The sequence below is a fragment of the Dermacentor andersoni genome, chromosome 1, assembly GCF_023375885.2.
Source record: "Dermacentor andersoni chromosome 1, qqDerAnde1_hic_scaffold, whole genome shotgun sequence".
NCBI lineage: Eukaryota > Metazoa > Arthropoda > Arachnida > Ixodida > Ixodidae > Dermacentor > Dermacentor andersoni.
Window position 1 is genome coordinate 66,025,007 of NC_092814.1, and position 26,899 is coordinate 66,051,905.

The 26,899-nt window shown below is 48.0% G+C and overlaps 1 protein-coding gene across 8 annotated transcripts in view; it reads right to left on the reverse strand.

Annotated features, from left to right (window-relative positions):
- Positions 1-23,932, reverse strand: part of Hr38 (Hormone receptor-like in 38) — a 43,966-nt gene extending 20,034 nt beyond the window's left edge. For 3 of the 8 annotated variants that reach the window (XM_050193261.3, XM_050193260.3, XM_050193259.3), the window contains exons 1-4: positions 22,744-23,932; positions 17,660-17,715; positions 13,524-13,621; positions 9,253-9,410 (exon numbers count right to left, since the gene is read on the reverse strand). In XM_050193261.3, coding sequence (XP_050049218.1) covers positions 9,253-9,410; positions 13,524-13,621; positions 17,660-17,715; positions 22,744-23,001 — 570 coding nt within the window. In that variant the 5' untranslated portion in view covers positions 23,002-23,932. Of the gene's footprint in view, positions 1-9,252; positions 9,411-13,523; positions 13,622-15,341; positions 15,462-17,659; positions 17,716-22,743 lie in introns of those variants that run through there. The other 5 variants (XM_055061571.1, XM_050193271.2, XM_055061570.1 and 2 more) reach the window with 5 other exon arrangements.
- Between the last annotated feature and the right edge of the window lie 2,967 nt (positions 23,933-26,899).

Consider the following 26,899-nt stretch of genomic DNA (forward strand, 5'->3'; position numbering starts at 1 on the left):
GTTCTCGTGCAGCTGGGCGAGTCTAAATAAGGCAAGTGTTTCGTCGCATGTATCGCCTCGGGAATCTTTTGCCACGAAAACGTTGCCTGTGTGGAGCTGTTTAATACAGCGTCGTGCCGAAGTGCACGCAGGCTATAGCGACCATGCTTTGCGTTCGCGAACCCCTTGTGTGACGATGCAGTGCCACGCTGAATATTATTTCCGCACGCGGTATAACCCAGTCTCGAATAAGACATCTGCGATGTTTATGGGTGAGCATTATCTTGTCAAGCCCGCATCGCCCTATTCGAAAGAGGGGGGGGGAGAGAGAGAGAAGCAAGCTACGAGAAATGAGAAGCTGGGTGCCATCTGTTCTACTCGGTGCTCTCATCAGTCTCAGCTGCGTCTTGCCTCTCAACCGCCTTGAAAAGAAAACTGCCTCCGCGAGCCAATCACAGACCGGCGTACAGGTTACGTAGGGTGGTGAAGCAGCCACTCGCCGGGAGCAAACAATGTTGCGCCAACGTGGGACGGTGCTGGTAGAAAAAAAAAAAGAAAAATGAAGTTTGTTCCTTTTGCATTTCGAACGGCGCAGTCTCCGAGGGCTGCTTGCTCAAGAGCGCGGGGCCGGCTGTGTCGGGGGTGTAACTCAGCGGCGCCACGAAAAGGAGGGAGGGAGAGATGAAACGGCAGCCTCCACCCCTGCTGCTCGAGACTGGGCTTCGAGAACACTCCTACTTCCCTGAGAGTGGACCTTCGCGGATGCACGGGCGCGGGCCCTCCTGCCTTCCCGGTGGCCGCTGTGGAGACGTTTTGCAAACCGCCGACGACAACGAGGCGGTTGTTGTCACATCTTTGATCCCTCTATCATTAACATCCAACTTTGGCGGGAGCTCGAACGGTACTGGCTCTCACGCCCGGTTATAGTATTACCTTATTTTCCACGCTGCTTGAAGGCAGTAAGTGCAGGGATACGAAGTCACACCCGAAATGAACATTCAGTCGTCAACAATGAGCCGTCCTAACGCTCATTCGTGAGCGATTGGTTTTCTAAAATCTTACTGCGGGGGGCCCCAACCAAATAATGCAGTGTGCGCGTTGCACTGTAGGCATAGGTGACACTCCCCAGAAGATAAACAGGTAATTTTCGTGAGTTTAAGATAATTGCTACTCACAGCTTTTCGCGCATCATCGTGATGCATTGAACTGAAGTTAATGAGTGGTAACTGATACTGGTCGTTGTCGCAGACGTCAGTGAACCTTGACTGATCAGGTTCAAACATTCCTGGTAAGTTTTATGGAGTATACAATGGTGCATATACCGCGTCCGCATCGGCTATCTGGTCATGATAGGCGTAATAAGGCAAATTTGTCGTTGAACTCGACAGGCCATGAGGAAAAGAATTAAGGCACAGACCCCGTGCCACTTCAAATAAAACAGGTCATCAGATGCGCTTTTCTAAGTCTTTTTGTTCGAGGTCAACTATAAATTATTAGTTTGTAGGCATGAGTGGAATTAGCTTGCTCGTTAAAACTGTTGAGCTGTTTAATACTCGGCGTTATCTATTAATACAACCGCCTCCCAAAAATTTAAGACGCAACTTTGTTTTTAATTAAATAATGACGAGCGCCTGTCCGTTAGACCAAAGCGAGTCGACCAAAAAAAAGTGCATACGGCCTAATATACGGTTGCGCAACGAGGCTGCAACCCGCCGTGGTTGCTTAGTGGCTATAGGGTGTTGGGCTGCTAAGCACGAGGTCGCGGAATCGAATCCCGGCCAAGGTGACCGCATTTCTATGTGGGTGGGATGCGAAAACACCCGTGTACTTAGATTTAGGTGCACGTTAAAGAACCCCACGTGGTCCAAATTATTCTGGAGCCCCCCCCACGACAGCGTGCCTCATAATCAGATCGTGATTTTGGCACGTAAAAGCCCACAATTAACTTTTTAAGGAGATTGCATGCCATTCTGAATATTACACTCTAAAAAAAAGTTTACGCCCTTTGAGTTGTATTTTGTACCCAAACAATAATCGTCATGTGCCTTGCCCGCATTTCCTTTCTTTAACGCTGCGAGCCCGGTATAGCCACGAACGGCATGCGCGTTATCAGCTTGACACAGCATTCTCGACAGGAAAGTAGCGAGCGCCGTTTTCAAGAGAGGAAACGAAAGCAAGGCAGATGACAATTATTGTTTCGAGACAAGATAAGCCCGAAAGGGTGTAAACTTTTTTTAGTGTGTACTCTTAAAAACATTTACACCCTTTGGGTGGTATCTTGTCCGACAACGATAATCGTCATGTTTTGTCCGCATTTCCTTTCTTTAACGCTGCGAGCCCGGTACTTCCGAGTCACGAACGGCATGCGCGTTATCAGCATGACAGAGCATTCTCGCCAGGAAAGTAGCGAGCGCAGCGTTTTGAAGAAAGGAAACGCAAGCAAGGCAGATGACGATTATCGTTGTGGGACAAATATGCTCTCCGAAGGGCGCAACTGTTTTAAGAGTGTGTAGACTTTTACGCGCTGTTGAAGCGCAAAAAAGGACTGCGCATATTTAGCCTGTGATCGAATGCAGGGTTGCGACACACGTATCCCGTCTTCGGCAACAAGTGTCTTATGTCTATCGCTTGTCGTCACCAACACGATCGTCCGTTGTGCGAGTGCTCGGGGTTCCGCAGCACTCAGCGTGACAAAAATGGACGTAGAATGAAACGTAGATAAGGTGAACTACGCTCGTAAGCGACTCCGCCGCAAGAAAGGGGAGAGGGTAAATTGTGAAGCGGAGGCGGGTGTCAGCAGGACGGCGATTAGCGGAGCGCTCCGTGCGACCTCGAGTGGCGGGCGGACTCCATGGCGAGCGCGCACGGCGTGATGCAAGTGGACGCGTTCGAGCAGGCACCGCAGGCTGCACGCGTGACACCTCTCGCTCTGCACTCGTGCGCGGCACGCTTATCTGTTGACGTTCTGGGAATGGAATTTCTCACTTCAGCTCAACTTATCGTCGCCGCGGCAACGTAAACATTCGATAGCCATGCGCTTCTTTTAGAACGATAGTGAAACCTCTGATGTCCGAAGCGATGCGACCCACCTGCGTAGTCGGCGGCCGCACCCTCTCCCGACCCGGCTCCCTATTCTTATTCCTGAGCGCATTTTAATGGAGATAAGCAGCGCGAGGCGTCCGCGAAGACAACCTTCCAGCGCAAGCGTAGAGACTACCTTTCAGGGCTCGCGCAGCCCAGCGAGGAAATGGGAACGGATAAATCGAGGAAAGGGCACTCCTCCTTCACCGAGGCACCACGATGTCAAACAAATTTCGATTGCGACAACTGCCGTCGCAAGCATATACAAAGCCACGCTCGAGTGCAAGGCGATGTCTGGCCGAACGTTGAGGCTGGTAAACATCCTGTGCATGTCTGACCTGACCTGCTGGTGTAGAAAAACTCGGAAATCTCGACCCGTGGTGGTCGCCTCAAGCAGATACGCAAATTACAATCGGTGTATTGCTTTGAAACGAAAGTCATTCACAAGTCGGTTCTACCGTAAGCCTCTCCCACGTGCCTCCGGAAGAACCTTTGGCGAGGCCCATGTCGTTATATATTGTAGTCATAGAGCTCTTTGATCATCGCAGCATACATGGCCGCAAAACTCCCTCAGAAATCTGCACAATGAGTGTGGTGTTACATTTGGAGCCACAAGACTTAATGTGTCATCTATGACTGACTGAGACATCAGCGGCGACACGTACTATATGTAAGACATGGTGGAAGCCCCCTTTCTCCAAAGGGATAATCTTTCGCTCTTTTCTGTTGACAGGGTAGGCAAAAAACTTAATGCGCCATCTACGACAGACTAAGATAGCGGCTTTAAGACGCAGTGGAAGCCCCCTCCTTCCCAAGGAGTAAACCATTTTCTCTTTCGGTGCGCACATGCATACTTTTTAGATTCCGAGGGAAAGGTAGACGGGGCAAAGAAAGGGAGATGGCAGGGAGGCTAACCAGAACATATAATACGGTTTGCTACCCCATATTATAGCATGGGGAACGGGAGTTAGAAAAATAAGTGAGGGGGGGGGGGAGAGGGGCAGTGGCGATCTCACAACAGATACAGACATGCGAAGACGTCGTCACAATGAAAAGGTTTGGCGTGTAGTTCAGGAACTGTTATGGTCAAACATTCTGTCATGCTATGTATCACGAAACACCTACAGCAAATGTATTCCGAATAGACACGATCAAGGCTCTAATGTTACAAGTTCCGCTTCCTCGACTACCACCATTGCCACCGCGTTCGGCAGGCGCGGATATCGGATATGGGATATCGCTTTTGTACGTTTCTACGTGCATTGTAACAATCTCAAAGATAGACATACAAAGAGACAACTATGATGGTGCCAGCGATGGCGAAAAACAGTTTCACCATTACTAAAAGTCAGAGGGGCATTAGGCTCACCTATAACTATGCGTGACTCCAGATGTGCGGATTCATGGCGGTAGATAAAGAGAAAGAGCTGCAATTTTTCAAATGCCAAAAAATGCTTATCAAATTTCGTCAACAAATGTAGCATAACATCTATTATACACCCTGAGAAACTTGTTCAGCTCAAAAACGCGTACTGTGGAGACTTGGCTGGCAGGTCCAGAGAGCGGAAATCTATTTGTATCACTGACACACTCTTAAACGCCGGCCAAAACTTATTACCCCTATATTTCTATATATCAAGGTTTTTGGAACCAGACCTGACCCTTATGTGAGTTGGGTAAACATATGTAGTCAATAAAAAAACATAATTCACTTGAACCTGACTAAAATTTCTTTAGTATGTGGCAAACGCCAAGAAAACAGGGCTCCCAGATAAAGTTAGAGCTTTAAGAGAGCATTGACACTAAATTTCCGACTTCATCGTTACCTGAAGGTCACAAACCGCTAAACCAAAGAAACAACTCTGGCAAGTGTCAGACCACCCTAAAAGAAAATAGCTTATTCTACGAACGAGGGCCCGTATTCACAAGAACGTCCAATACGGTGCAATTGTTCGTAAGAGAAAATTTCAACCAATCCTAATGCTGGACCTATCATTAGCGAAGGCAGCCGGCCAATGGCAAAGATCACGAAAAGATTTGCGAATTCAGTGCAGTTTCGGTATTCAGGTGGTGGATGCGTCACGACGTCACGATACATTGGCTCGCTTCGCTTCTGCGATAGATGCGGCTTCCACACGCGAGAGCAGCCACAAGAAACGTGTACAATAGTGTCGTTATTTTTGTTCTTTAATGGTCAACGTCTTCATACCTCTGTCATGACGTCGCGGTAATGTCGATGACGTCAGGACCGGCGTTCCAAAAGTGTGAAATTAAATTTTTTTATAAGCGCTTCCTAACGTTCGTGCTTGCTAAGCGTCATCCTTTTACGCGCGAGAAGCTTGTGGAAGAGTTCTTACAACTTTTAAAATAGGTGTCAGTACTCCCTCAAGGTTCACGGCCCGAGACTGAGCTAGCGATCGTCCAGGTGGCGTTGCAATGGGTGAGTGTCAGACAAGGTGCAATTCTAGGCTGCTCGAGAGGTACTTTTCTATCGTAATGCTATCAGAGCTGCTGGCAGTACATGACGTCAGTGGCTTAGCACCCCGAGCGAGTATTTTTATTTGTGAGTTTTTTTTTTCGGCAAGGCGTTCGGCGTGGCGTCAAGTGAGTGCAGCTGTGCATCGCGCCGCATTGGATCGAAGGCGTTTTGCTGTGCAAGGTGGCTTTCGGAGAGGGAGCAGCGGGGGTGCTCGTGGCGTAGCCAGTATTTACCGCGTCGCCGACGCTGCCAGCGCAGAGCTTGCTGCGCTGCGCTGCGCGGAGCCCATACATCAACAGCGGCTGCAGCCTTCAGTCAAATTGTTTCAATTGCAAAAAAAAAAAAAAAGGAAAATGACAATGCAACTGGCTCAAAAATAGACACAAGAAAAATAATAGGCGTAGTCGAAGGCTGTATCTAGAAGGGAGGGGGGGGGGGGCGCATGCACTTGGTAGTAACGCTTTCGATATGGCGGGCAAAACTCGGGATCGAAGGCGAGCAAGAAGAAAGGCCGACTTTCCGAGACACTGACCATTGTCACTTAACCCGTCGGTATCCTTGGGGAAAAGAAAGACGAAAACGAAATCAAGACGAACAACGAAAGAAACAGATTTCTCGTTTCCCGGCCGACTTTCGTGCGTAACAAAATGTGCAGGTGCGGACAAGAAAGTGAAGAAGAGGCATCGGCCCATCGATCTAGTGTGACGAAAATTCACTCCCGACAAGTCGCGGCTCCGCACGCTGCGGCAGCGACAGCGACGTTCGTATCGTGACGGCTGACGGCAGAGAATAAAACGAACAGCTCCCGACAATGGAAAGAAGACACAAATTCGAGCCACGTTTGTACAGGAAACCGAAGCACCGCTTGCTCGTAAGGCAGCCCATTGTTTGAAGGCGCCCTGAATCTCCGACGCGCAGGGGCGCAGGTGCCTGGAGCGAGCAATGGGGAACGTGCGCTGTCGCCGCGGCAATACGACGCGATATGCGCTTGACGCACATCTGAGGTGCGCATGGGAGCACTCGAGGGCCGAGCATGGTCAAGACTGACGAGGGATCATGTCCAGTGACAAATATAGTGAGGAGCCTTGAACTCCCGAGAGCACTCAATCTGAGAAGTAACTGAATAATAATAGTAAAAAAAAAATGTCAATGACATGCGCAGGAGCATCATGCCTTGTGGTGCGTATCAGCAAGCGTTACATTCACTACTACAAGACGCCGAACCGTGCTCCCTAAAGGAATGCAGAAAATAGCGCCTCTTCATCTCCGCAAGCACTATCTCCCTCACTAGTACCGGATCATTAAAACCGAAGCACAGTGGCACATGGTAACAGCCTGGCCTGGTAACCCTCCCTTAGCTCACCCCCCCCCCCCTGCACACACACGCACGCACGCACACACACACGCACACACACACACGCACACACACGCACACACACGCACACACACACACACGCACACACGCACACACACGCACGCACACACACGCACGCACACACACACACACGGACACACACACACACACACACACACACACACACCCCGATCTAATCACTGTGAATAATAACGACTGAGTGAGTGCAGTAAATAAAACATCTGTCAAGTAGCTGTACTGGATTATGGGATGTTCCCGTGCTAGAGTAGGGGAACATGATAAAATGAGAGCGAAAGCTTACGCTGTGTTTTTCTTATGTACTAGGACTGTGCTTAAGGGCAGGTGATCACGTACACACAGCCACGAGGAGATTCACGTCGCCGGCATGACCGTCTTTGTTCGAATTGGTCGGGCGTCCTTGCAGCAGTAATTTCTGCATCTTGAGCCTTGGTCTACGGCTTTACGAACGCGTCTTCGACTTGCCGGTGACCTGTGTCGAAACATTGTTTTAGCGCTTGCCAGGCGTGAACGTTAAGAAACGGTTCCCGCCGAGTCATGCGTGCTGTCTAGTGACTTGTTTTCCCCCATGTCGAAGGCAGCTGCGCATTTAATGCAAAGAAAAAGCAAAAAAAAAAAAAAAGAAGAAAGGAATAGGAAAAGAAAGAGAAAGAAAAACACGACTGTGTTTTCGCGACTGCAATGGTAACATCTACGCTCCATCTTACCAGTGACATGAAAACTGGCGTTCACGCCTGCTATCTGAGAATCCGCAGAGCCTGAAAATATGCGTTTTACACAGCGCCACCTTTCCGGCCTGACACCTTGTCTGCTGCTTTCTAGTTTGCTTTATACCTTTACACTCTTCATCATCGGGTTTCTTGGTTGGACGAACGAAGAAGGGGGACGCGGGACATTCGTTCCGGCTTGCAGTTCACACGCACGGGCACGACGTCACTAACTCAGGCAGGCAGGCACCGAAGTTTGACTCAACACGCGCACGCAAACGAAACCCCCGCATGCGATATGCAGGCTGTCCCAACTGTCTTGCACCAAGACCTCAAAATGTGCAAATGCCACGTGGCTGGATTGAACCAAGATGATGTTGTTTGCCGTCGCTTGCAGGTACTCAGATTACTTTCTTTTTTGCATTCCGCCTAATTAAATAAATAGTGTTAATTATTTAATCAACTTCTCAAATATCGTAATTAGATTATAAGTGTCAGTGAGAAAATTGGAGAGCGACAAGAAAAACTCTCGATACAGCTTTTTGTTGCTCAATACGTGCTACGTGATAGTTCTGCGGAAACCCGCAAGGTGGAGCGGCTGCCCCGGAAAGGCCGTGGCCCCGGGTTGGAGTCCCGGACCAGGACAAATTTTTTCTTCAGTTGCGATGCTTTTCTTTCGAGGAACCCGTATGGGCTTCCTTTGTAGCAATTGTGCCTCGAGCGGCCAGTCATGCGGCAATTTAGCGTGTATTCGCGGGCTTCTTTCACGCTCGGAAAAACACGTTTATGTAGCACGTATTGAGCAACTGAAAACTGTATCGAGAGTTTTCCTTGTTTCTCTACAATTCTCTCATTCACACTTTTAATCGAATTACGATATTTGAGAACTCGATTAATTAATTAAGACTAATTATGTAATTAGGCGGAATGCACAAAATAATCTGAGTATCTCCAAGCGACGGCAAACAGCATCACCTTGGTTCTGTCCAGCCAAGTGGCATTTGCTTATATTAAATTTTTGTTCATGATAGTCGTCACACCCTGTAAAGCAAAGTACCGGAACCTGTGACATGAGGGGGGGGGGGGGGGGATTTCGCATATTGAGAAGTCCCAGCTAAATGATGTAACTCCTGTGTTTCCACTTCATCACTGTCATCTCTGCATAATAATAATAATAATAATAATAATAATAATAATAATAATAATAATAATAATAATAATAATAATGATCTCATATCTTCTTCCTGGCAGTCTTACTATATATATATATATATATATCCCTCATACCATCGCTTGGAATCTGGAGTACCTTTAATCGACAATATGAGAACACCAATAGAAAGAGGCCCGCAAATTAAACAAATTTACTTCAAGCCCGCGAAACCACAGTATATCTACACTCGCGCTCAGAGCAGCACCCAGCATATTTAAGCGCGTATGTTTTTCTTTTTCTTCGCGATAGGACCGGCCAATGTTTTCTTGCCAGGCGTCAAAGACACCCCACTCGACATGAAAATATCCGCCATCAGGCCACGGCAAACACTTCTCGCGAGGAACGGCGCTGCTGGCAGGGCGCCCGCGAGCGCAAGCAGTAAAAGTAGGGGGCGCCTTACCTGCGGTGATTCAAGGAGCAGCATGGTTTCTGACGGTGCAGCCCCAATTGTCGCCAGAGCCTGGGAGGCAGACTCGAGCTCCGTGCTGGGTTCCGATCCCGCTGAGCTTGCAGCTGCACTCGGGCTGGGCTGGTCTTCCGGCTCAGACACCGCGAGGGCTGCGTGGGAGAGTCGAGCAGGGCGCCGCCATCACAATCGAGACAAGAACACTTTACAGTTTCGCGCGCCAAATATGACGCCATTGCGCCTCCTTTTTCATCGTTTTTTTTTTCTTTCACGAGCTAAAGACGTTCGGGAATTTAGATCAGCTACAGATACAAAGCGTGAACCTCGAGGAGCCTATTTTCCATTGGGCCTGACGATTCTTGCATTTGACGATGGCAACCAATAAATCAGTAACATATTAATCGTCTATGAATACGCTAACAATTGGACAAGCATCATCATTATCATAAGCCTATCTTTATGTCCACTGCAGGACTAAGGCCTCTCCATCCGATCTCTAATTACCCATATCCTGCGCCAAACGATTCCAACTTGCGCCTACAAATTTCCTTATTTCATCACCCCGCCTAGTTTTCTGCCATCCTCAACTGCGCTTCCCTTCTCTGGGCGCTTATTCTGTAATTCTAATGGTCCACCGGTTATCCATCCTACACATTACATTGCTTGCCCAGGTCCTTTTTTTTTCTCTGAACTTCAACTAGAATATCGGCTATCCCCGTTTACTCTCTGATCCACACCGCTCTCTTCCTGTCTCTTAACGTGACACCTAACATTTTTTCATTCCATCGCTCTTTGCGCGATCCTTAACTTGTTCTCGAGCTTCTTTGTCAGTCTCCAAGTTTCTGTCCCATATGTCTGCACCGGAAGAATGCAGTGATTGTACACCTTTCTTTTCAGTTATATAGTGGTAAACTCCCAGTCAGGATCTGGCAATGCATGCCGTATGCACTCCAACCCATCTTTACTTTTCTGTAAATTTCCTTCTCTTGATCAGGGTCCCTTGTAAGTGTTTGACCTAGATAAACGTACTCCTTTACAGACTCTAGAGGCTGACTGGCGATCCTGAACTCTTGTTCTCTTGCCAGGCTATAGAACATTATCTTTGTCTTCTGCATATTAATGTTCAACCCCACTCTTACACTTTCTCTGTTAAGGTCCTCAATCATTTGTTGTAATTCATCCCCAGTGTTGCTGAACAGGACAATGTCATTTGCAAACCGAAGGTTGCTGAAATACTCGTCATTGATCCTCACTCCTAAGCCTTCCCAGTTTAACAGCTCGAATACTTTTTCTAAGCGTGCAGTGAATAACATTGTAGAGATTGTCTATCCTTGGCTGACTCCTTTCTTCATAAATAACTTTCAACTTTTCATGTGGAGAACCAAGGTAACTGTGGAATATTTGTAGATATTTCCCAAGATATTCACGAATGCCTCCTATACTCCTTGATTACGCAATGCCTCTATGACTGCTGGTACCTCTACTGAATCAAATGCCTTTTCGTTATCGATGAAAGCCATATAGAGCGGTTGCTTGTACTCTGCTGATTTCTTGATTACATGATTAATGACATGCATGTGATACATTGTAGAATATCACTTCCTGGAGCCAGCCTGTTCTGTTGTTTTACTGTAGTCAAGTATTGCCCTTATTCCATTGGAAATAATTTTGGTGAATATTTTATACAATACCGAAAGCAAGCTAATGGGCCTATAATTTTTCGATTCTTTAACGTTTCCCGTTTTGTGAATTAGTATACGTTGGCATTCTTCCAGTTCTCTGGTACACTTGAAGTCGTAAGACATTGTGCATAAAGAGCCGCAAGCTTTCCAAGCATGATATCTCCTCCATCTTTGAATAAATCGACTGTTATTTCATCTTCTCCTGCCGCTTCTCCCCGAGTCATCTCTTGTGAGGCCCTTCGAACTTCATCGCTAGTTATAGAAGGAGCCTCTGTATCTTGTTCATTACTACTTCGAATGAAGATAGCTTGGCTGCTTTGGGTACTGTACAGGTCAGTACAGAATTCTTGCGCTGCATTTACTATATTTTCGAAATTGCTGATATTAACCTGCTTAACATTCATGCATACATCTTGGCTTGTCCTATGCGAAGTTTTATTTACACTGATTTCACGTTGCGCCAATTGTTTACTGCTTCCTCCGTCTTTCTCACGTTATAATTTTGAATATCCCTTTCTTTCTCCTTGTTGGTCAGTTTTGACAGTTCCGCGAATTCTATCTGATTCCTTGAATCGGACACTTTTATGCTTTGCCGTTTCTTTATTAGGTCCGTTGTTACTTGGTAGAGCTTACCTACTGGTTGCCTTGGCGCCTTACCACCCACTTCAATTGCTGCTTCTGAAATCAGCCTAGTTATGGTTTCATTCATTACCTCTGTCTCATTATCATCTCTCTGTTCCAAAGCTTTCTTTTTCACGCCCTTCTTTTTGTCTCCGCTCTTCTTTACGTTTTTACTGCCCCTTTCTCTTCCCCTAGTGCAGGGTAGCAAACCGGAGGCTTTAACTCTGGTTAACTTCCCTGCCTTTCCCTCATTTGCATCTCTCTCTCTCTCTCTCTCTGTTCCAAAGCTGCATATTTGCTTGCAAGCTGCAGCCTGAATTGGTCTGCTTTTAACCTTACTGCGTTTAGGTTAATTTAGCCTGTTTATTCTTCACTAATTTGACTCTTTCTCTCTTCATAACTTATGATCCCTGCACTTTACCCTACATAACACTTCTAATTATGCACTATGCCGGGATCGGCATAGAGTATGAAATCTATTTCATTTCTTGTTTCTCCATTAGGCCTTTTCCAGGTCCACTTCCTATTGCTACGCTTCCTGAAGAAGGTATTCATTATTCGGCTTATTCCTTTCCGTGAATTCTACCAACATCTCTCCTCTAGAGTCCCTAGAATCGATGCCGTAGTTGCCAATTTCTTGCTCACCAGCCTCACTTCTTCATTGAAGTCGCCCATAACTACAGTACACTGAGTTTGCCCTTTTCTCATAGCTACTTCAACATCTTCATAAAACTGTTCTATTTCTTCATCATCGTGACTGTAGGTTGGAGTGTAGGCTTGTACTACCTTTATTCTATACCTCCTATTTAGCTTTATTAGGACTACTGATACCCTCTCAATAATGCTGTAGAATTCATCAATATTGCCCGCTATGTCTTTATGGATTAGAAATCCTACCCCTTATTGTCTCTTTTCTGGAAGTCCTCTGTAGCAGAGGATGGGGCCGTTAGTCAGCACTGCATAAGCCTCCCCAGTTCTTCTAGCTTCACTAAGGCCAATAATATCCCACGCAATGCCTGATAATTTCTTTTTTCTTTCTTTCTTTATTTCATTTCTTTCTACAGCGAAAGTGGAGCAGGAGCTAAAGGCTCAAGGCCTAACAGAGGCTCCTGCCCCTGGTAACATGTTGAGTATACAGTTTCACATAACCGAATGATGTAAACACAAAACAACACACAACTCAATCATGTATAATATTTGCAGATATTCTGATGTACATATCACCATTTCTGAATATATATATATATATATATATATATATATATATATATATATATATATATATATATATACATATCGTGGCCGAATACTGCACCAGGGAGGTCAATTCCTGTTCTGCGAAGGGAGTGTCTTTTGTTGAAGCTTAGTGGGCATTCCTCATTTGGTTACACCTGGACTAGTATAGCCCCACTGGCTCACGGTATTTTTTTTTTTTTTTTTTGCCGGTGTTAGGCGTCACTCCAAGCCTGAAAATGCCTGAAAGAGCGAGGTGACCCTAATTCACAGACAATTTGTACATCATCACTACAGTTGTAATTTCATCCATATGTACTTCTGGACCTATACTAGTAAAGCTAGTAAAGCTCACAAGAACACAAACCGTCCAACAGTGACAGCGAACTTATTAGCGAAGGCCGCCGACCAATCAGAAAAGGTTGTTGCAAACAAAAGCCTTTGTGAATTCGGCTCCTGTATTGGATACGGCATAGCAGCTTCGCTGATGGGCCTATCTGAGCCTAGTGCATAGAACAAGCCATCAGTTTACAGCGTTGCGATTACAACTTCGGAATTCACGAGTAAGCACTAGAGACGGCGCTGACCACACCAGGACTAGTGTTGGAGCGAGTTATTTGCTATGCTGGTTATTCGTTGCCGTTTCAGCCAGGCACCACCTCGGAGCACCGTGAGGAGCGCTAATGGTAACGACAGAGCGGTGGCTGTATGCGAGAACGTTCTACTAACATTTTGACACGAGATGATTCGGCTTGTTGTATAATTGAAATCCATTGTCCACATGACGCACCACTTGTTTGAGAGAGTAGAGATACGGTCCTGTCCGTCTGCAAAGGAGTAGCCAATTGCAAAAGCACTCTCTCAAGGACTTGGACGTAGTCTACACAGCATGAGCATATTTATCTCACTGTAATGGTTTGCAGCTTCCGTATAAGCCACTAATGCCAGATGCCTGGCAAGAAATGTAGCTATCTTTTCAAATCTATAGTGAGCGCAGGTGGTTAACATTGTAGGCGCATGATCCTCGCGTCAACGCTGAGTAAGGTTTACCGCGCGCCAGTCGAGATGTACTATAGAAGCAGGAAATTCCCTCAAAGTATTCTGTTCTTCATTTTCTTCTACTTTGAGACAGCATTGTTCTGACACAGCTGCTGGTTGGCGTCAGCGAAGCTATGTCAAGACCGCGCACAAGCCGCTAAAGACAAAACACAGTGTGCATTTCTTCCTCCTTGGATATTAAGTTTGTTTGCCGGCGTAAAAAGAAAGTGACATCAGCTACAAAGAGCTTTGTATGTAGATACAAAAATAACTTGTTAGAAGTATACGCTCAGCACAACTATCAAGAAACGGCACACTGTGAATAATGGTTGTATGACGTCATCACTACTCAGAGAAAAAAAATGTGTTTGCGTTGAAAAATGATTTGTACTAAGCCACCAACAGCATTTAGGTATAATTACCATTGTGGCTAAAAAACATGAAAGGAATACATTACCGAAGTTGCGTTATTAACAAGAGAACGTTATAACGTTTAACGTTAATAACGTGTCTCATGCAAAACAATTCATAAATCAGCCAACCTATGACCTGAGCAGAAAATCTAAGTGACATTTTTAGAGCCCTCAGGTTTATTTAGCATCAGAGAGTTTATTAAGATAATGAACAGGGTGTTAAAGTAAACAGCATAATGATATGAACACAGCATGACGAGCAGTCAGCAAGGACACACTACATAGAAGACACAATAGGTAAAATATTGACATCGCGATAAGTACTACGTAAACAAACCTGACCTCTCACAGAAACATTGAAGCATAATTTATGAGAAAAAAATGGTGGAAGCTGCGTTGGGATAACCGAATTAAAGCAGACCAACGGCGACGTTGGACCAGCTCTTCCAGAACTGCCAATGCCTGCAACTGACAGGCAATGACAATTTTTCTCGAGCATACCTAATTTCGTTTCAACTACGTTACCCATGCAAGAAACGCCAGAGTTGATAGCACATTGGCGAGTGCATCCATTAAGCGAGCACAAGAAATACGTCACGTTAATTCGTATTGTTTTTCTTTCGCTCTCCACAGTCGGGTTCAAATTAATCTCATGAAGCGTTGCATTCAGAGTGAGATCGATGTGTCCATGCTGAAAAGCCGGCGCTACAGTTCACAGGAGCTGCTCTCAACGGGAAACCAGATGGGGCAAGGGGGGGGGGGCGAATTCAAGATGACCTTAGTCCGTAAAAGCTATTCCTCGAGGAGTGGCCGCATTTGACATCCCGATAGGAGGCCGCCTGCTCTTGTACGATCTGCGTCGTGCGAACTGACCCGGACGCGTAATGTCTCGCGAAGACACGCCCAACATTGCGGTGGTCGACCGCTGGTGCAAATGTGAAGTCTTGCGCTCAACTAAGTGGCGCGCCCCCGGCGGTGTTCGCCTTGCTTGCCGCCTGGCACTCGGCGACAGCCCGGCGGCTCGCGCATAACGCGAGCACTCGACAGCTCTCCGAAGCGTCGGCGGTGCGTGCAACACGTGCGCGCACATACTCACACTGTTGTGCGTACGGACTCCAGCAAAAAAATCGGCCGCGTCGAGAAAGCGCGGCGGCAGGGCCACGAGAGGCGAGGGGCACCTCGGAACGGCGCCGACTGCGGGCAGACTGCGTGGAGCCGATCGCGCCGGCCGAGCGAGCTCTATCAGCACGCGAGCGGCACCTTTATCGCGTGCGGCCGCAGATAGCGAGCACGCTGGAGTCACATTGCTCTAATGTCCCTGCCGATAGGCGATCGTCCAGCGCGAGAAGAATTCGCCCAAAGATTCCAGGCGCGACTTCGAAACTAGAACCGGAGAGGCGCGCGCGTCGCGGATCTCTCTCCCTCGGCGCCTTCTCGCCGTTGCGGACCGGCAAATGCGCGGTAGCTGCTGCCGTGGGTGTCAACGCGGGAAGGTAAAGGGACCCGGTGACGGAAGTATAAAACCGGCGTCGGAACTACGAGATCCGAGTGGGTTCCGTCTGAGCTCCCTTCTCCCCATTTCGTAGAGAAAGGAGCCAGATTCCCGACAACATTCGCGCGTAAGGACCTCATTGGCTGCAGCGTGGGCGGTGTCCAATCGTGGCGGCCAACGAAACAAAAGCGAGGTTTCGGGCCAATCACAAGCCACTCTTGCCTGCGTGCAGCTTGGTGAATCCGCCCCTTAGATTTTTTGACTCAATCTACTGCAGAGTCTCTAAATAGCGCTTCCGTTTGTGGTTAGCTGAGTAGATAATAAAATTGGCTCATGGTTCTAAAACGAAATAGTCGGTGATAAATACTGACTCGCAAGTCTTGGTGGCCATCGCCTGAAGAGTCTGAAAGCTGCTAGAGAAGTACGGATTCTAAAGGTGATAGGCGGTTCGTAGCAGTTTGTAGCATGTTGCTCCCACTCATCAAATTATTGCTTCACTTGTGCAGCCCGTATACCAACAAACCGGCTAGCAAGTGTGCTAGGAATTTACTAGCATGCTTCGCCTTTTGGCTACATTTAGGAGACTGTTCTTACAGTTGGACTATGAATGGCAATAGAGAGCTCATCACTCTTACGGAGCCGTCGACGGCGAACATGTGACTTCAGTACAATACCACATTTCTTGCTGAAGGCGGATCGGCTCAGGAAACGCCGCCGCGCTTCTCTTACGTCAAAGAAGAACGCATCAAAATTCAGAGGTTCGTAGTATAGCAAAGCACAGTTCTGAGAGCGGGAAAGCGTAGTACAGTCGGCTCTCCTCGTTTAGTGTAGTCGCCTCCTCCGTTTTAACATTATTTGAAAGGAACTGAACGGCATGTGCGGTGGTAAGTTCTTGCTTGTGGCTCGCCTGCTCGGGACGCAGCGTGAAGAGAGCAACCTCGCGATAAACAGAGACCCAACATCTAGCGTAAAACTAGCACCGCTGCCCTCCGTGTGCCGAGATGTGGCAAGCTTCTTAATGCAGAGAGAGAGAGAGAGAGAGAATGAAGAGGAAAGGCAGGGAGGTTAACCAGATATGAGTCTGTGTACTGTACTGCGGGCAGGCACACAAAATATGGCCAATTGATTCTTCATGGCCGCAGTTCTTAATGCAGAAATATTCGGAGTCTAGGGGAGGTAGAAACAGGACTCAAGATGTCGTAGTTCAATGTGTCGCTGATAATCGTGCAATGTATCCCGCACCGCTGTTGGACAAAAAAGCCATAAGAATGGTGAAGCCTTCGACTCACGAGTAGCAGTCAAAGATGTTGACCGCTGCTCCCAGATGCACATTACTTATGCGAGTCTCCCATTTCGAGAGGAAGGAACAATTAATCGTGTTATCACAGTTGTTACTGAACGTAATATTTATGCCTTTCAGGAGTTGGTCGTTGTGTACAAGTGTCAAAGAACTGTGTTGCAGCTTCGCCCGAGGGTAACGAGATTATAGTTGCCCACAAACATTTTTCAGCGCCATTTAGCAGATGAGACGTTTTATGCTTGGCTGGGTGTGTTATGACGCTAAGTTAAGCACAGTTTTTACTACCGTCAAAGATCTGAAGCATCAATAAATGGTGTCACGGAGCTTAGAACATCAGTAAATCATGATACCAGACGCTACTGCCCGTGCACCGTTAAAGAGAAATGCAAAGTGCACGGGGTTCTAGTCTCAATAATAAGGTATTGGCTTAGTGCAAACGAGCTCTCCGCAAGTAGCAGTTTTACCTGTATTGAAATAATGTCATTGGTTATCAATTAGTAGAAGTATATGAGGGCTATCAATAACTGAACTCATGAGAGCACCTAAATTTATTAGGATAGATGAATCGTAGGAAATGTGACACTTGCCATTTTGTTCGCAGTGAATAATTAGTGGTGCTCACCTGTCGGCCACACATGTCAGAAAATCCGGATATACGAACCACATTGCTCCATGATCCTGTAATGTAGGAAACTTTGACTAGAAATTTTGTAATACAATATTTGCATGGCACCTAGAGACATTCTTGTCGCTCCGGAACACAACCGGCCGCGTTTCGGTTTGAAGATTACCGTATGCTATACCTTGTATTAAGAAACCAAGGGTCGGGCACTCAAATTTTTGCATCGCCTGTGTCACCACTACCACACAACTCTTTTTCAATTTTTGACTCGATCCAGTCCGTAGAGAGCCGTGACGGGTCAATCGCAGTGCGAGTACTGGGGCCGTATTTTGTGAAGATTTTGTTCTTCCCGTTCTATTAATTTTTTACCATACGTCCCGCCGAGTGACCAATCCTGGCGACAGTGGGCGCGTGTCTTCATGCGTGCCAACGACGAATATGAATAAGAACTGAAAATGAAAATAAATGTGACAAAATACGCCCCCTGATTTTCTTCAGCACGCAGCCAAACAAAACATACTGATTACATATTGCAGCACTCCTGTCGATGCCATAGTGACACTGGGGTAGGCTACCGCGCCCTGTTCACGGTCTGTAAGCTTTTTTACAACGGTAGCATTGGCCAGTAGTTAAAAAATGGGCAAGCTTGTAGCGTGTAAAGTAGAGCACCTTGGCCAGGGCTAATTTCTTTAGCCATGCTGCCAGTTAGTCCTACATTAGTATTACAAGAACAATGAAAACCTTTGAACTACGCACTAACTAGGCAGAGAAATAAATAAATAAATAATACGTTAATTGACGGTACTGTAACGTCATAGCCTTCGTCACTAGTGCCCGCATTAAGAGGTTTGTGAGCGTGGTTGTATCTCACAACGACGCCATTGTTGAGAGAGCGAGAGAGAGAGAGAGACAGAAGAAAGGGGAAAGGCAGGAAGGTTCACCAGATGGGTAGATCCGGTTTGCTACCCTATGCTGGGGAGAGAGCGTAGGGGAGCTAAAGTGACGAACGTTCTGAATGAGCTGAAAATATGCAACTCCATCATTTTTTGAATATTATTTCGCGCCAACTCCCCTTACTCCCCGAGCGCTTGAACGAATGAACAAGTGCCTAATTCACAAAAACGTTCTAACGTTAAAACTGTTCGTAAAAACAAGTGTCGGCCAATCACCATGGCGAACGGAGTAGCTAAGGCGGCAGTCCAATGGCAAAAAGTTCTCACGAAAGAAAAACTTAAGAAATTCGTCCCAAGGCCCGCATTCACAAAAATTCGCATACGTAAAGCACCACTTGCACACTGGCGGCCGCTTGAGCGCACGCCACTCGTCAGAGCGATCGCCGCGATAAGGATAACGTCGCGGAGGCGATGGCCCCTCGCGAACAGCACTTGCAGAAGAGAAGTTTTGCGAATACGGGACAGGTGTGCTCGAAAGAAGGGAAGAAGAAAGTATAAGCTTGGACGTAATCCAGGCGTGCCTTTGCTTGGATACCGACAGAGGTGTGAAGGGTGTAAATGTCACTTAGGAGAGAGAGGCGAGTACGATCTTCTAGCGCAGGTGAGGCAGCCCAAGCGTGTCGACTTAAATGCGACAACAAACGCTTTTAATTTCACCAACCGAAACGCTGTAAATTTACCTCGAATGACCTCGCTCGTTAAGATTCAGACCAAGAGAGAGAGAGAGAGAGAGAGAGAGAGAGAGAAAGAGAGAAGGGAGGGAGGAAAAGCAGGGAGGTTAACCAGACTGAGTCCAATTTGCTACCCTACACGTGGGGAGGTGCATGGGGGAGTGAAAGAAAGGGAGAGAGAGGACATGAGTCTACATCGCACTTTCACATGCACTAAGCTAGATGCAGCATGTCTATAGTCGGGCACTCAAGTCTGTTGCCTTCAGGCACAGAAGAAGCACTCGAATGGCTTTCTGGGCTAATGAACGGTGAGCCCAGGCTCCCAAGACCTTTGCTTCCGTAAATTGCCTGTAAAATTTCAGTTCTGTTAAATAAAAATAAAAATGTCTAGATGCGATTCTGTCTTCACTAATCGGCTGCGTCTACTATGCACATCATAGATGAATGAAGCAACGTCGAAGAAGCGTCGCCTGACTCTATCGTCTGCGAGGAGGTCGGGCTAAAAATCCACTCCGTAGCTCGATGTCGGCCTTTCGTTAAACAATATTCGCTGCATATTCAGGGGAAGGAAGTTTCATAAAGACCTATAATGAAAAGTACGGCACATTTGTTCAAGTCCTAGTATGGCTATTTGAATAATGCGAATTACATTTGGGCTCGCAGGGCTCGTGGATGTAATTTGTCCTGTCATCGGCGAGGCTGGCCGTTATTCTCCTAGGAAGACAATCGCGCACTCGCTTCAAACAGACATGCGCGTCACGAGTGCCTCGGCAAGCGACCAGATCTGTTTGCAATGTTCTAATTATGCGCAGCGAGAGTGTTGAAACATACCCTCGCTGCCTACACGCCTCAACCCGCGCCGAACACGATTCTCTGAAGAGGCTGCCATCCTTTTAGAATGACAATGCCGAATTCTATAACTATTTTTTTAAACATTCTAATACGAGCGAGAGAAGCGTAACATGGAGTTCAGGAAATCAGCAAAAGAAAGTGCAAAACTATCAGAATTCCTTGCGCTCTTTCACAGTATATTGTAAGGTTTAAAGTTCCAGAAACTGCACAGGGACGCCGTAGTGGACGGCTCCGGTTAATTTTGACCACCTGTTTTTTTTTTTTTTTGACATGCACCCATTGAAAAGTATGCGAGCGTTTTTGTATTCCACCCGTTGAGAATGCGGCTGTTGTGGCGGGAATCGAACGCGCGACCTCGTGCTGAGCAGTGCAACGCCATGACCACTGAGCTACCGCGGCGGGTGTGCTCCCTGACTAAGGCTAGCCAGAATAACTTTAGGACAGTCACGTCTGAGCTAACATTTCATAACTTGAGCACTTGGCTACGTTACAGCGAGAGTAACCACGGATTTTTAGTCGGCTAAGATCAACAGCATCACGCCAACAGTTGGGGTGTATTTCATTCAAAAGTGCTCAACATACCTGCAAAGCACGCGTACCAGTACTCTTAGCCTAGCGGCTAGTGTAGTGTACTAGCAATAAACAGCGCAGTATGTATTTTTCGTGTAACTATATGATGTCAAGAAAACAGGCTGTGAACTGAGTGTTTACTGACTGTGAAGAATGCCTACGGTAACATCCCGACGCACATTGCTGACATGTCATGCTGAACCGCCACCGTGGCTCAGTGACTGTGACGTTTGTGAGTTTGATTTTCTGTCCACAGAGGCCGCATTCCTATGGGGACGCAATACAAGAACCCTCGCGTAGCGTGCTTAAGGTGCACGTTAAAGAAGCCCAGATGGCCATGGAAATTATTCCGGAGCGCTCCACTACGGTGCCTCTCATAGCTCTTGCTTTGCTTTCTGATGTTAAACCCCAACGCTTGATCAACCAATCAACATGCCACGCGTGAACTGATAAATGAGACAGAAAGTGCCTTCGCATGCGATATCATAGTTATTAGCGAATATCAGAACGAAAATACAGCCGGAAAATCGAAAGCCAACAGTCAGTAGTTTCAGTGCGCCAGTATACGCATAAATGTAGATTAAGGGGAAGAAGAAAAAGGATGTATGAATCTCAGTAGCGCTTGCATAAACCTCGATGTGAAAAGCATACGGCATGTTGTTGACGCTTTGTTGACGCTTTCAGTGCTTAAAAGGTCGTCACTATGTCGTCTCGTCCGCAGGGGTAACATACCTGTATGAACGTTATTCGGCTCAATCTCTAATATAAGATAACTGTCACCGACACAGTGGGAAAATCTGTATAGTTCGGAAAATGCAAGCGAATGCTTTGCAATAATCAATGGGGGGTGGGGAGCAAATGCAGCTATGCCAGCTTGTGCGTAAATGTGACTGTGAGTGCGTAAGCCAAACAAGTACTAGGAAGATTTTTGTTTGCACGAACTCCTAACAACACTGAAAGCTGGCAGCACACTCCGATCGGATTTTGTGTCCTCAGGTTCACTAACTAATGCTCAAGGTCAAGGTTACCCATACTCGCTGACCTCTCGCGCATCGGTATAAACAAAAGAGCGGCGGGCGCGAGCTCAGCTCTTCCGCGCGGCATTCGCGAGGGTCGGCGGCGGGAGGAAAAGGAGTGAGGGCCCCTACGTCGGCCGGAAGGGAAAGCAGCGCAGAGGCGGACTCGCCAAAGGGACCGCAGCGCCAGAACTAGGTCACAGCGTGTGCACGTCATCGGCGAGGCTTGGGCGCCCGAAGAGGCCGTACAAGCATCCCGAAATAGACCGATCGAAACGGCCGCTGACGTCACGCGCGGCGCTACACTATTATTGGACCCTTCTGACGCTTCCCTTCCCACAATACTCACGTGACGTCACAATGGCGTCAACGTGACGTCAGCGGGCGCAGTGGCGAGCTAACTCCGGGCTGTCGGGCAACCAGGCCACAACAGCTGCCCCCAGTGCGGCCGCACAACCTAGAGATGGCCACGAGCTCACTGGCGGTGACTGCAGCGCTGCTTAGGGCAGCTGCTCCGACTACGCTTCTGCGGATCTCACTCAAGCTCATCTACACTCTAACGTTCGGCATAAATACAACAGACAAGACTCATGTTCGCTGATGCGCCAATGCAAAGCCACTGAAGGGTACCAGCGCGAAAAGAGGCTCACCCAAGTGAATGTATCCTGAGCACAAGTTCCCAAGTGTCGCCTTTTGGTCTAGACCGTAAGCTTATGTCAACAAGCTACAACACACACGGCCGTAAGAGCGTCAACCGAAGTAGCGAATAATTGCATTCAACAAATCAGGGTAATCCAACAAACCTAGACGCTATTTACAAGGCAGCAGCGAACTTCAGTGGACGCGTAATGCAAGATGCAATAGGGTGAACCCACGCCGGCGAGCAGCCGCCACGAATCCCGCGGGTCACGCGGACTCGGCGCTGCCCACCGGCTAAGCGTGAGGTCAAGGGTCAGCCGCACAGGTCGACCACGGGTGAGGCAGCCCGGGCCGGCCCGTCCAGCCGGAAGGAAGTGACTCACTGGTTGCTGGTCAGTGCGGCAGTGTGCTCGGTGCTCGACGAGCTTGCAAATGGTATGGCTGGTATCCGGAGGCTGGTTACAGATGGCCGGTGCCGACGTACGCTGTAAGAGGGCCTCTCTCGCGAGCTGTCCCGTTGAGCGAAGACGAGGCTGCCTGCATGAATGTGTCTGAGAGGTCGGCAAACTTGCGTCAAAATCCGGGCGCACCGGCCGCCGGCGAGCTTTTATAGCGGCCGTGAGCCGAAAGGGAGCGGTCATGACGCAACCACGGGTCGTGACGTCACGGCTCCAATCCCGAGCGCCGCGTTCGGTGACGTCTCTACAGCCCTGAATGGGGAAGCGCAGGCAGACATAAGACGCGCTGCGACGTCACGCATCGATTCGGGTCCGTGACGTAAACACGCGCGTCATGAGGTCCCGGGCCACGCGACCAACGCACCGCGATCGATTCCGCCTGGGGCTCCGCGCACACGTGCCAGCACGTCCTGGCGACGCGCACTGACAACATTGCGTCTAGCGCCGGGGCCTACGTGACAGCCGGGGCCCAATAGCGGCGACGCTGACGGCCGCAGCTGCTGCCAGCTTCAGCTGACTCACGCGCGCGTCGTCTGCGGACGGGCCGTTGCGCCCGGCGACTGCACGAAAACAGGCACCCGTGGCGGGAAAGCGTGTTCGCCCGCAGGACTCCTAAGCCGCAGGGAGAGCCTACCTGCAGGACTGGCCTGCTTGGTCAGGTGCACCGCGCCCAGCCAGCCTTCCGCATTCTTGGCGCCTTGTTGCCCACGTGGACCGCCCAAGCTTAGCCGCTGCAGGGATACAACTGAGAACGGCGAGAAAGAACTGCGCTGCTAGCGCCGATCACGCTTCGAATGTAACCGTACACTCACAAAAATGTACTGCCTACCATACAAGCGCCCAGCGCGAGAGTGCGCGCGAAGCAGTTACTTACAGATGGTTTGAATTCATCACCACGTGTGAGAAACTGCAGCACAGAAGGAACCAAAGAGAGAAAGGCACGTTTCAGATGCGCGGAAGGAGGAGGGGAGAGAGAGAGAGCCGATGATGTGCTCTCTCCTTAGGAATTCAAGCGGGGTGATCGCGAACGCTTGCGAGTGATCGAGTGGGTTGTTGTGATCAGGCAAGTTCTTTTTGCAGGAGTGCCTTCCTTGCTATGGTAGGAAATATCCAGATATATGTTCGAAGGCAGTCCTCTTCAGTAAGGCTTCCAGATGAAGAAAAAAAAAATATTCTGCGAATTTCTGCTTTCCTGACACACACTTATACCACTAGCTGCTTACAAATCTTGGAAGCCACACTTATAAATTAAACGACACAAATAAATAAATAAATAAATAAATAAATAAATAAATAAATAAACTTGTAACGAACAAAAGTTAAACTTGAAAAATAGGGGTATAGGGGTGAGGAAAACAAGGGTTGAAGGGCAGAGAGGTAAACCAGATTAAGTGTCCAGTTGGCTATTCCGCACAGGGGGATGGGGATAAGGTAGAAAAGGTAGGAAAACGAGAGCAGAAAAAAAAAAAAAGAAAAGAAAGGGTAACGCGTCAGTTCGCACATTCTATAGTTTTTTTAATGAGTCCCGTTTCCTTTAAAAAGCCCACTAGCGCTTTTAAAGCAGTTCATGCCGACGTCGGCTGGGACCAGGGTCCAATAATTCTGCTTTCCGTAAAGGGACAGTTGTCAATCTTGTCAAGCTTGGTGCTTAGGACTTTATACATAGAAACGACGACAATCACACAGAAGGCACGCTATCGTCTCTTTGCACCCGCAAACTTCACTTTCCGGACTTGTGGCAATTCCGATGAGGTAAGAGTACGCATTGGTAATAGCTACTCCAAGCCATAGGCGACAAATAGGAGTTACTTCCTGTCGTGGTGAGCCATGTGGAAGGCGGAGTTTCAGATTAGGATCCAGGGAACAAAGGCGCTGGTTTTTGAAGTTTGCCGAATTCCATGGGGCTAACGTAAGGTCCCGAGCAAGCGCACGGAACTTTCCCGCTGTACAACAAACGCTTTTAATTTCACCAACCGAAACGTCGTAAATTTACCTCGCATGACCTCGCTCGTTAAGATTCAGACCAAGAGAGAGAGAGAGAAAGAGAGAGAGAGAGGAAGAAAAGCAGGGAGGTTGACTAGACTGAGTTCAGTTTGCTACCCTACACGTGGGGAGGGGGTGTGAAAGAGAGAGAGAAGACATGAGTCTACATCGCACTTTCACATGCACTGAGCTAGATGCAGCATGTCTATAGTCGGGCACTCAAGTCTGTTGCCTTCAGGTACTGAAGAAGCGCTCGAATGGCTTTCTGGGCTAATGAACGGTGAGCCCAGGCTCCCAAGACCTTTGCTTCCGTAAATGGCCTGTAAAATTTCAGTTCTGTAAAATAAAAATAAAAAATGTCTAGGTGCGATTCTGTCTTCACTAATCAGCTGCGTCTACTATGCACATCATAGATGAATGAAGCAACGCCAAAGAAGCGTCGCCTGACTCTATCGTCAGCGAGGAGGTCGGGCTAAAGATCCACTGCGTAGCTCGATGTCGGCGTTTCGTTAAACAATACTCGCTGCATATTCAGCGACCCACTAGGTAGGCAATCCGAGCCCGTTTTTATGTGCTCAAGGCCTGTCGGATGCGAAGCTGGAAACCGCGCAGCCGTCATTGTCTGGGAGAACAGGGGAAGGAAGTTTCATAAAGACCTATAATGAAAAGTACGGCAAATTTGTTCAAGTCCTAGTATGACTATTTGAATAATGTGTATTACATTTGGGCTCGCGGGGCTCGTGGATGTAATTTGTCCTGTCATCGGCGAGGCTGGCCGTTATTCTCCTAGGAAGACAATCGCGCACTCGCTTCAAACAGACATGCGCGTCACAAGTGCCTCGGCAAGCGACCAGATCTGTTTGCAATGTTCTAATTATGCGCAGCGAGAGTGTTGAAACATACCCTCGCTGCCTACACGCCTCAACCCGCGCCAAAAATGATTCTCTGAAGAGGCTGCGATCCTTTAGGATGACAATGCCGAATTCTATAACAATTTTTTTTGAACATTCTAATACGAGCGAGAGAAGCGTAACATGGAGTTCAGGAAATCAGCAAAAGAAAGGGCAAAACTATCAGAATTCCTTGCGCTCTTTCACAGTATATTGTAAGGTTTAAAGTTCCAGAAACTGCACAGGGACGCCGTAGTGGATGGCTGCGGTTAATTTTGACCACCTGGCGTTCTTTTTTTTTTTTTTGACGTGCAACCATTGAAAGGTATGCGATCATTTTTGTATTCCACCGCCGAGGGAATGCGGTCACTGTGGCGGGAATCAAATCTAGGGAACAAAGGCGCTGGTCTTTAAGGTTTGCCCAACTCCATTGCGCGAACGTAAGCTCGCGAGCAGGCGCCCGGAGCTTTCCCGCTGCGTCTCTTGTTGAGAGCGGGATAGCGACGCAGTCTGCACTGGTAAGTGAAGATCGAGCGGCTGTGTCTGCTTACTCGTTTCCAAGGCTGGCGCAATGACTTGGCAACCATTGAGATACGATGTCATGTCCTGCCTCAACTGTCCGTTGGTGAATTTCAGGTGTGTCCGCGACAAGTCGCTCGTGGGGTCCACGGCGTAATGTAGAGGGCAATCTCTGGAGGGTGGCCTTGGAATAACAGAAGGTGGACTATTCCTGGGGCGTTTCCTGGTCGATCAATTGAATTGCTGCACGCAGAGCTGCAAGTACGACAGCCGTTGTTGATGTCAAGTGCGATGTCCTGAATTTCATCACTCTAGGAAGGAAGGAAGGAAGGAAGGAAGGAAGGAAGGAAGGAAGAAGGAATAGACGGAAAGACAGGGAGGTTAGCCCATCCTCAGGCCGGCTGGCCACCCTGCGCTGGGGAAAGGTGGTAAGCGGAATAAAAGGTAATACAAAAGAGATGTTACAAAAAGAGCAAAGAAGAGCAAAAAAAAATGGTGAAAAAGGAACGGCGAATGCGGCAGTGCTAAAGTCTGTCTCTGAGACCAGTTCTCCGTAAGAAGCACAACAGCGCTTTCAAAGCCTTCACTTTAAACGTTATCACTGTAGATTTTGCTTGGACAAATACTGCAGCTGCTGAACTGGAGTGCATGACCGAACCTTCGGTGTAAACATGTAAGCGCTCGCGGTG